Source organism: Zeus faber (genome assembly GCF_960531495.2).
Source record: "Zeus faber genome assembly, chromosome: 2".
Classification (NCBI taxonomy): Eukaryota; Metazoa; Chordata; class Actinopteri; order Zeiformes; family Zeidae; genus Zeus; species Zeus faber.
In genome coordinates this window covers 8179650-8191341 of record NC_137189.1, presented here as the reverse complement: position 1 = coordinate 8191341, position 11692 = coordinate 8179650, and the positions used below count along the sequence as shown (strand labels likewise).

The 11692-nt window shown below is 44.6% G+C and overlaps 1 protein-coding gene across 1 annotated transcript; it reads left to right on the top strand.

Moving 5' to 3' along the window:
• The first annotated feature begins 1003 nt into the window (after positions 1-1003).
• bmp2b (bone morphogenetic protein 2b) lies at positions 1004-9502 on the top strand. Its single transcript, XM_080020280.1, has 3 exons — positions 1004-1377; positions 3361-3734; positions 8068-9502. Exons 2-3 carry the CDS (start codon positions 3374-3376, stop codon positions 9042-9044), a joined length of 1338 nt encoding a protein of 445 aa, XP_079876406.1. The 5' UTR covers positions 1004-1377; positions 3361-3373; the 3' UTR covers positions 9045-9502.
• The last annotated feature ends 2190 nt before the right edge of the window (positions 9503-11692 follow it).

Genomic DNA, 11692 nt, shown 5'->3' with positions numbered 1-11692 from the left:
TAGCTTTAAATATCAAAGATCCATCCTCTTGCAGGAAATGCATTGAATTTTCACTTGGAAATTGCAGATATTGCGGATGCTATTATGTTAATAAATCTTAAATCAGAAAAATAATATATATGAACTCTATGTAAACCATGTGTACAAATAGTATATGGACACACAATGCACAGCAGTCCACTTAGAGGCTCCTTTGGGCTGATAAAGTTGGAGAACCAAACACAAGGAATTACTGTTTTCTTCCCAACCTACTCTGATGTCATTGCTATGACTACTAGACAAAGTGTTTCGTTTTACGATTTCTGTTTCATTTTACACACAAGATTCACTCAATTATTTTATAGAGACCTCTACTAAAGTGCAATTTATATCTGTTATATGTGATATTTTACCCATATATATATATATATATATATATATATAATAATTGCATGAGAATATTTGAGAACTTTATTCTAACTTTATTGTAACTTTATTAAGACTCTTATATATGTGCTATGCGTATAGATATAGATATAGATGTAGATATAGATATAGATAGATAGATATATGGACTTGACCCGACCGGGCCCTTCCGCTGGCCCGGATTAGACATAGGATGGGGTAACAATCTCACCCTTTACACTGCAAAGGAAACCCCGTTGGGTTTTTCGTGGCACATTTCCCACAGTCTCGGAGCCCCGAGGACCCCAATTGCGTCGGGCTGGGGACCACGTTTCGACGCGTCTCCAGCAGAGGTGCCCGCACCTTCCTCGCCCGCAAACGATTGACAAGCTTTATTCTCCTCCGCGACCTCCTCCAGCCATCCCTCCATCCCCACCCCCTGGTGACATCACCGCGGGACGAAAAGAGAAAAGCGAGGTGGAGGGAAGGGAGGAGGGCAGGGAAGAAGGGAAGGGATCAATTGGACTCCACCAGCGCAGTGTGGAGCTTGACGCAGCAGCAGAAAGTCCGAGAAGACGAAACTTCCACGCGCTTCCCCATCCCAGCGCTCCAACTTCATCTTTTGTTTGGGCAGCTTTCCCCATTTTCTTTCTCACCTTTCTTTATTTTATTTTTTTCTTTCTTTCTTACTGTTGTTTTCGGGGTGGGAGAGATGTCCAGCCACCAAGGTGCGCTATGCCCAGATCCACCCAGGTCCTGCCGCCGCGTCGCTTCTTCCTAGAGAGACTGGACCGGACCGGACAGCGCTGGTCTTTGTGACCGGGGGAGACGCACCGATTCGCCACTACCGAGGGAGGAAGAATATGCGCCAGGGGGGACCTCCGCAGTGTCTCTGGTCCGCGGAGCAACAGCGTGGATTAAACACGAACACGAATTAATGTGGAATTTATCGGAGCGCCAAGGGGGGACGACGACACAGCGCTTCCTCAACAGGTCAGAAAATAAACTTTATTGTAACTTTATCATAACTTTATTATAACTCTTTTATGACTCCTTTGCTTGACAATTCTAGCTTATATATATATATATATATATATATATATATATATATATATATATATATATATATATATATATATATATAATATATATATATACACACACACACATAACTTATCTCCACTCCAGTGTCCACTCTAAAGCTTATTTGTGGTGCGCACTTTATACTTTAAGGGGGGAAAAAACCCCCAAATAAACAACAGAAGAAGCAGTCTGTGGAATATGTGTGTAGAACTGACGCAGAAATATTGAGTTTGTAAAAATCCACGTCACTAAAAAAAGAGTGCAGCTGTTCGTACAAAACGATCCAAAACACGTAAAAAAAAACAAATAGCAACAAGCAAACATATAAAAAATGTTGGGGGTAAAAAAAAAAGTTGTGCTGCCCACAAATCCAAACGTTTACTTAATATAATTCCCATTATTATACTTACACACATTTGGCAGCGTCCTGTGAAAAAAGAAATACATGTTTTTTCAAAGAAATTGTTTGAAATGTATGTATTTTTTAACTTTTTAACTCAGATTCTAACATTGGAATGTCAGTTGGTTGTGAGATATATATATATATATAGGTTGATATCATTTATGTATAGGCTCACTTAGGTCCCTTTTTACAGTCTAAAAACACATATTGGTAACTTTTTTTAAAACTAACTTTAACATAAGAATGAAACTTAAGGTCGTTATTTTTCAAGTGCGTGTATGTGTGTGTGCGCGCGCGCGCGCGCGCGTGTGTGTGTGTGTGTTTTGGGTGATATAATGTCATGTAAAGCAGGTTCCATCTGGCTCTGGTGCGCACGTCAGATCTCACACCTGCGAAACCTCTCGCAGTAACTCTATCCCGGCTGATTATAGTCATACAGCAGCGTCAAAGCCTCCGCAAATACACACTTATGCCTTTTTCCAACCCCCCCCCCCCCAAAAAAGAAGAAAAAAAATCATGAAAACACTCTTTCATGCCGCTTCTGATCTTTTCTTTTCTTTTTCTCTCATGCACACCATTCATGCCCCTTCCTTATCACTTCTAATTGGAGAGTTTTTCCCTTTTCTTTGCAGTTTCTTTGACTTTGATATCTCTCTCTCTCTCTCTCTCTCTCTCTCTCTTTCTTCCTGTCCCACCCCCTCTCTCTTTTTTCTTTTTTTCCTTTTCTTGTTCTTCGACTCATGTCCTTCATAACTTCCCTCACCTTGATATACATCTTCGTGTTGTGGTTCCTGTGATGTTCACATCCAGCTCCTGTCTCAGTCAGAACTTGGAAGTGATACCACAAGTGGAAATAAAGTCTATTTTTTTCCACCCTCAAGGTATATTTTTAACACGCTAAAAGTAGATTTCTACCATTTTTAATTTTTTTTACGAGTGATTATTTTTGGTTCTACTTCTTATTTACATGAAGTACTAATTTAAAGTACAGCTTTTACTGTACTATTGTACTGTACACTATTGTCATTAATATCCTGTCAGTGTAGTGTAAGTACACATATGAAAAACTTTACTGGAACTTAAACTTATGTTAACTTGTTAAAGGTTTTAAAATATTTAGGGGGATCTTAAGTACAACTTCCAACACACTAAGTACAACTTAAGCGCTTTAAATTCAACACCACCTCAGTGCATTAATTGAGAACACGTACATGTATACTAAATATACATTCAGAAACTCTTTCTTCCGCATGGGATGCATGCGGGAGTGCAGGCGTTTTTCCCCGTTTTTGTTCTCGACTTCAAAGTGAGTTTTTAACCTCCATAATTCCTCATAATTGTATGGAGGCATCCCGGAGCAGCCCCCGCTGCTCCAGCTGTCAAACCCCCAACTCCAGATCCAGACACCTACACCTACACCCTCACCTGCACCTTCACCTGCACCTGCGCCTGCACCTTCACTCACCCTTCTCCCTCTCCACCTCCTGCAGGGACTGACGGATCATGGTCGCCGTGGTGCGCTCTCTCATGGTACTGCTGCTCGCTCAGGTGCTGCTGGGAGGCGCTGAGGGGCTCATCCCCGAGGTGGGCCGCAGGAGGTACGCCGAGTCCGAGTCGGGCAAGCAGACCCCGGAGCGCTCCACCGAGGGCTTCCTCAGCGAGTTCGAGATCCGCCTGCTCAACATGTTTGGCCTGAAGCGCCGGCCCAGCCCGAGCCGGCACGCCGTGGTGCCGCAGTACATGGTGGAGCTGCACCGCATGTATGCGGCCGACCAGGGCACCGGCAAGAGGCCCCGGAGCATGGGGAGGCATGCCGAGAGGGCCGCCAGCCGAGCCAACACCGTCAGGAGCTTTCACCACGAAGGTATGTGTGTTTTGTATTGTGGCCGGTCGAAAAATGAATGAGCGATTTCATTTTGAAAGGATCGTTCTCAAAATCAAAACGGTACCGGGTCTGCAGTGGTACTACTGCTTCAATGGAACCTCCTCCCACTCCAAGGTCTCTTCCCACATTCTTCATTTGTTTCTGGTGAAGCACTTTGTCACTGTTCTCGGTAGGCGTGTGATAAATAAAGTTTACTTAGATCTAAAAACCTTTAATAATATCCAAAGTCTGTCAATAATACTACATTGTAAATTAAACCGGACATAGACTACCTCAATAGCTAAATGTATTTGCTTGCCCCATGCCCTCTGTTGGCCTAAAGTGTGCGTAACACTCAATCCAAGGAAAAAAAACAAAAAAACGGAATCCGAAAAACTCGATACATTTAGTTTTACTGACTCAAAATGAACGAGACACCAAAAGCAGTCCGTCTGCCCAGGCCTCATGTTTTTGAGTGCCATGCTGTGTTAGCGATGCAAGACTCGCAAAGGATTCACTCATTGTGAACAAGCTTTTAACTGACTCTGGAGTCGGGAGTTACTACAGCAAAAGAGTTTGTTTGTTTGTTTGTTTGTTAGTTTTATTTGTTTGTTTGTTTAGTTCGTGACTCAGTAACTTCAGCCGGGCCGACAGGCGTTCACTGGTGAACTCTCGTTCATGGTTCAGGGAGTCCTCCCTCGCTCGCCCGTGTACACAAAGTGAGTCACACAAACGAAGAGTCGTAAAATAGAACGACTCCTTTTACTGAGTCACTCGTCAGGAACCGAATCTCAAAGAAAGAGTCGAACCTTTCATCACTACTGCCTTACCTGTCAGCTGGAGAGTCCCAGACACCCCCCGAAACCTGTGTTTTACCCATGACTCAGAGAGGATCTGCAGCCTTTACTATCGCGTGTCACGCGTCACGGTTATTACACCTTCCTAATAAGTGAAAAATCACTTTTATAAAACTATTGCAAACGATTTTTAAAGACAAGCGAGGAATAAATGACACTGTAATCCATGAAGTATGCAGTGATGCAACCCCCTTAACCCAGAAGCATTCCTTTGGTTGTTGCTGCAACAGGCAGCCAAACACCACGGTTGGATGATGGTGGTGTCCCTGGGTAATTTGCTTCTTAATAATTGATGGTGTTTGTGTGGTGCTCCGAAAACAGTTTTTCCAGACACGCAACAGCAGAGCGGCATAAAGGATAAAGGGCGGCGGGGCGCACCTCGGCGCAGGTGATAGTCATCGCCCCCCGTTCCCTCAGCGAGGCACGAACATGACATTATGACAGAGCCCCGGTGTCAGACTGGGTTCTGAGTCACTTCCAACAGGACTGAAATTATTCCTCTCTGAAGGGGGGAGAGAGGGAGGAGGAGGGAGGGAGGCTGTAGCACCTTTAGTCTTTTCAAATGTCCGGCTCGGTGCATTACGCACGTTCCAATAATATATAACGCCATAATTGCCCGCTTAGTTCATACAGTTCCTACAGTTTATGCACTTTATGAGCCTAGCCTTTTAATTTCTACCTCATTTTCCTCCTTCCCCAGAAACTCAAAATGTGTCATCTCTTTCATTTGATGCATGATGGAAATAATTGTATTTAGTAGTTTTTGTATTTTCTTATTTCAATTGTAAGTACAATGACACCCAAAATTGAAATAGAAATGACAAAACACATTTTCTTCCATTTATTCCCAATAATTGTGATGATGAGCCCTTCATCATCATCATCATCATCATCATCATCATCAAGCTTCTTATCTCCAATTTTATTTAATTTCAATTGTTCCCCCTCTGTCCTATCCTGATTCAGAATTCAGTTTATTGATGCATTTCTCTACAGACAATTAGCATAAAATAAGAGTTTAAAAGTCTGAAAAAGTGAAAATAAAAGTAACCAAATTGCAAAATAGTCAAAAATACAGAACAGAAATAGCCCAAAAATATAAAAATATACAAAATATACAAAGTGTGATTCTCTGCACAGGATAAATGATTGGTATAGGTATATTAGGTCAAAAATATTTCTATGTACCTGCTTAATTGTTTCTACAGTGTCATAACAGTGTTATTCTAGTATATTTAGTATATACTTATTAGTATATATTTTTTATTATTACACCAGATACAAGATCAATAGGGATCTATATTTTGCACAGTCCTATACATCCTATTTATATACATATATATATAGAGTCCTAAGTGTTTTGAGTGGGGAAGAAGTTTCCACCAGGGGTGAGTCAGAGTAAGAGTGGTGGTGGTTGAGTGGTTGCTTGGCTTTCCTCCAGAGAACCACCCAGAGTGAACGACACCCGGTGGCCACTCTGACACATTGCAGCCTGGGGGGGGGGGCAAGTTCTAGACTAGAGCAACTCCACGTGGGGGCGTTTCACCCAAAAATGAAGAAAGTAGAAATAAATACGTTAAAATTAAGAAAGTTGCTAGGTTGCTGGTGGGTTGACCCTGTTGTTGTACTAAGCGTGTAGTAGATTCAGCTGTAAGGGCAGAAGATCAAAGCCTGCACTGCCCGTCCATCATCCCATCATCGTGTCGGTATTTCATTTCACAGAGATAATTAAGTTTCACTCGCTTATGGTTTACCCCCCAAAAAGCAAAGAAAAACAAAACACTTTCCAGCGGCAGATCAGAACATCTTCGCCCGACACATGATGAATGAGTCGACATTAGCCGTTATCTTTAGTTTTGGCACACGGCGTGAAAAATAAATTAGGAATGTTGATACATTCATATCTGTGGTTTGCAATTTTTAGGGACAAGCCTTAACCCGCTCAAGCGGGAGAGAGAGAGAGAGAGAGAGAGAGAGAGAGAGAGAGAGTGATATATATATATATAAATAGAGAGAGAGCGATAGAGAGAGAGAGAAAAAAGAGAGAGAGAGAGAGAGAGAGAGAGAGAGTTCTGAGAAGACATTGGGCTGTTGAGAGGGAGTGACCGAAAAAAGAGGATTTGGGACAAAAAAAGAGGGTGACGGGGATTTGGGGATTGGGGTTGAAGAAGGAAAGAAAGAACGAAAGAAAGAAAGAAAGAAAGAAAGAAAGAAAGGATGGGGGAGGGAGGTTAGGGAATGAGGGAGAAGGGGTTTTCCCACATCAAATGAGGGAGCGATAGGCCTAATTGAGGTCTTTGTGCCGTCGGGAGGTTTAGGCTTTTTAGGGCGAGAGGAGGTGGAATTTCCTAAATGCTGCTCTGGAGTTCAAAGTTTGTGTTTACTTTCACCACACCAAACAGATTGAGGGAAAAAAAGAAGTCTATCTGTTTGTCATTTATCATCGATGTAAAGTAAAAGTTCAAAGAAAGACCGCAGTGAGGAAACATCGACGCTCAGTACCGTGCACCATGAAGGAGCGATAGCAACGGAATTAGTCAAACAAATATGATTTACCCGAAACGCAAAATTTGATGGAGTTCAGGGGGATGTGTTTTCGCGGAGATGGAAAGAGCCAACTGCAGCAGACATGGATGTATTTTTGGTATATTGTATATTTATGTTGGTGCTACTAGAAGATGGCACTAATGTTCGCGTGGAGATGGAATGCCTCCTCTAAAATACCCCAAAAGTCAATCTTCTGCTCTACCCACGCCAGTTGTCATAATATCACAGAACCATAGAGTAGAGTAGAGGCCTTTAATCACTTTGAGGAAGTAAAGATTTGATGCAGTCCACCATAGAGCCGCCTTAAAACCATGAAAAATTAATTTCAGACCCAGCAGAGTTCTCGGCATATCGGTCTTTGTGTGTGATGGATCGTTGATTACTCTAACCAGCAACAGGCGTACAGCCACACTGATCCTGGGCACAATTACCTAGACCCCCCCCCCAGTCCGTTGAGGTGTCTTTCTGCCATACGAGGAGGAACTTAGATGGCCTTACTCAGTGTGGCATTTATAGGCTGGCTAGCATGCACACCGGGAGATAAGATCCCTGCTCCTCTGCCTGATCTTATCAATGAATGGGAGTCCACTGCTTTGATCTCCTGACATTTGATCCCTCATAAGTTTAGGAGCATTGACGCTAATAGTGCTGTAAGATCATCGTCCTCTTCATTATCACAATTCCCCTGCCATCACATGAAGTCACAAATCTATAAATTGTAGAATGCAACTATCTGGCGGCTCAATGTGAGATACGTATATCCAAAAAGATACAGTATATATGAGATATGATAGATAACTTGCTTGCACTTACAGTATGTGGTGGTAGAAGATGGTTGTGAGAGTTGTCTTCTCCCACTGTCCCTAAACCTTTTGACACATCTTTCACATCCCCCATCTCCTCACACTGTGTGGTTCTGTGTCCTGCAGAGTCCATGGAGGCCCTGGCCAGCCTGAAGGGCAGAACCACACAGCAGTTCTACTTCAACCTCACCTCGATCCCTGGAGGGGAGCTCGTCACCTCGGCAGAGCTGCGGATCTTCCGGGACCAGGTCATGGGAGGATCCCCCACCTCCTCCATCCCCAACACCAACACCAGAGGCAGCAGCAGCTCTAGGAACAGCACCGTTGGTACTGAGGGCACTGCTGGTGCTGCTGGCGGCAACTTCCACAGGATCAACGTTTACGAGGTGTTCGGACCCCCCGGCGTGGCCAGCGGAGAACCCCTGACGCGCCTCCTGGACACCCGGCTCGTGCAGGACTCTCTGAGCCGCTGGGAGAGCTTCGACGTCAGTCCCGCAGTGGCTCAGTGGACCAGCGGGGGGCGCCACAATCACGGCTTCGTGGTGGAGGTGCTTCATCCCGAGGATGGTGAGAGCGAGGGCGTGGGCGAGGGGGACAATGCGCAGAGGCGTAGCAGGCAGAACAGGCACGTCAGGGTTAGCCGGTCACTGCACCAGGACCAGGACTCTTGGCCCCAAGCACGCCCCCTGCTGGTGACCTACAGCCACGATGGGCGTGGAGACGCCGTCCTCCACAGGCGTGAGAAGCGCCAGGCAGCGCCGCGCAAACAGCGCCGGAAGCACCAGCACAAGGCTAGCTGCCGGCGGCATGCCCTCTACGTGGACTTCAGCGACGTGGGCTGGAACGAGTGGATAGTGGCGCCCCCTGGCTACCACGCCTTCTACTGCCACGGGGAGTGCCCCTTCCCGCTGGCGGACCACCTCAACTCCACCAACCACGCTATCGTGCAGACTCTGGTGAACTCGGTTAACTCCAACATCCCCAGGGCCTGCTGCGTTCCCACGGAGCTCAGCCCCATCTCCCTGCTCTATCTGGACGAATATGAGAAGGTGATCCTGAAGAACTACCAGGACATGGTGGTGGAGGGCTGCGGCTGCCGATGAGAGGGGCGGAGGGAATGGAAAGATAAAGAGAGGAAAAGACAAGACTGACTGAAGAGACTTGTTAAAAAAAGAGGTTATTATGGACACCCGGTTTCCCAATGAAGACTTTTATTTATATGAAAGAAACACAAAACAGAACAGAGCTATTGTGGAAGAAGAAGAAGAAGAAGAAGAAAAAGAAGAAGCAGAAGAAGAAGAAGAAGAAGAAGAAGAAGAAGAAGAAGAAGAAGAAGAAGAAAAAACACTATATATGAATATATTTATGTCTACTTAATGTTGGGAAAAAAATAAATATTTTAATCGGAGGAATATCCCTTTTACTGGTTTTGAAAATGTATTTCTGATGTACATTTCGAAATGGGTGCAATACCACATGAAGTATAATAATGCTCAGATTTTTATTTTGTATTTATTTCTATTATAACCACTTTATTTGTAAATAAATGATGTGTATTTATCGTGGAAAAAAAACACGTTATTTGCTCCCAATTTTCAAAAAACAATCAGTTGCCAATAAATGCCAGTGTTTATTGAGTCATAGCGGACGGGCTCAGGAAAAAGAAGCAGAGGTGGAACATCCAGGTTCAGAAAGTAAAAGTCCTTCCCAATATTTTGAGTCAACAATCAGGTTTACTCATCGCAAAGTTGAAGTTGCCACACGTGACACAGGACGCGGCAGGGGAAGCACAGGTTGTTTTTTTTTTGCTTCGTTCACTTAGGAATTAAATACATCTAAAATAAAAACACTATTTGTTCCTTTGGAGGAACGTGCATGCGAGACGAATCTCACGTTCACCACGCCAACAGTGACGGGGACCCAGAAAGTGCAAGTGAGGAAATACGTAGAATTAAAAAAAAAAAAGCAAAAAAAAGCAATTTGACTTGTTTCGGGATTCTCAGTGTGAGAAATAAGAGGCGCGGCGCGAAGCGTGTGAACTGGTCGATGCGCGTGAGTCTCGCGGTCAAAGCGTGAGGCTTGGCGGCTCTGTGATTACAACCCGGAGGTAGCTGGTTTATCGTAAAATCAGACGTATCAGTTTATCGCATCGGTGGAGCACAAAACCCGCAAAGGTGGAAAGGTAGAGAGGTGGAGAGTTAGAGAGGTGGAAGGGTGGAAATCTTTGAGGACCTGGAATGGTCCAAAACCGAGAAGACCAGATGCTCCGGTTGCGCTCCCAAGAATCGACTCCGATGGCTGAATGCAACCAACAACAATACGAGCTTTAGAGGGTTATATGTAGTTGACAGGGAGCCTGGACGGGCTTCCAGGGTGATGTAATGAAGTGCGTCGGAGGACGTGGGACGTCCCGGAGGTAACTTTAGCGTGGTGTTACTGTTAAGGTGGGGTCGGTAGGGAAGCTCCTCCTCAAGACTCCCGGGATAGGACGAGGAAAACACCGATGGTTTTGCACATTCAAAGCATTGTCATTTACAGTTGTGACTGTCCTGTTTTTCTCGAGGGACACACGACGGCACGCGGAGCGAGTTGCTTCGCCTGGCGTTTTCCGGGCTGGTGAGGAAGCAAAAGGTCACCAAGGACCTTTATACGTCCGCCGGTGGTTCGCCACAGAAAATAACGGAACGGAAGCGGCTTTTTACGGCCGCTGTGATTCATTGGGGTTAAACGAACTACACACCTGCCTGCCGTCGTCACGGGCTACAGTGGTAGACGCGGCCACAGGGGGACATTGGGGAAAATAGCGGCTCATTAAATGAACCGCAATGCGACAAATACAGCATTCCACAACAAAAACTCATTGAGTGTCCTCAGCGAGGTCATGGTTAATATCTTTAAACCCCATAAGACCCGTCGTGATCGCGCCCCCCCCCCCCCCCCCCCAAAAGAAAACAGACGAAAGAGATGACAAATTTATGCTGCAGCCATAATAGCAGATCAGATAATGAGAGTGGGAAAGAGAATCTGGGAAGAAAAGGGAGAGTTTTTGGGTTTTTTCTTCACCGACTGCCTTTTCTGCTGTGTTTGCATTAGAACCGGGTTTGGAGGAGGAAACACAAGGCAGCGCTAAAGGCTCTAAATAGAAATGAGTTGTTTTTTTTATTTCTGTGTGTTTTTTTTTTTGTGTTTTTTTTTTTTTTAATGTGAGCGCACATCGGGACCGTGGAATGTTGGTTTTTCAATCTCAGACACATGCACATGCGTACGCTCGCTTGCATGGAAAACCAACGCGGTTGTTTTTTCAATCATCTATTCCGGGGTTTCCTGGTGGGCTTTTTGACTTAAAAATAAAAAAAAAAGAGAAAGAAACAAATGTGCATCGAACAAAGATACGCTTGTTGCTCGTATATAGAGAGGATTTGTAAATCAAAACATTTCAGACGGAGCTGCAAGACTGTATCCAGGGTTGGTAAAAAGAAAAAAAAAAAGACAAAAGAATGTCAAAACTCTTTTTGTTTCTTCAAAATTTCAGTGTGACGGCAATTTTTGAGCCAACACATTATGGGAGAATAACAGCATGTCCAAAACACATGGAGAGCATCCATCCATCTAAATGATGCAACCCAGCCATCATTTTATTTTACTCCTCCACCCCATCCCCATCCCTCTTTTCTCCTCCCACCCCTGCCTCCCCGCTTTACTCCCCCTCCTCCTCCCCCTTTTACTCCACCGCCACATTTCAGTTTCAATC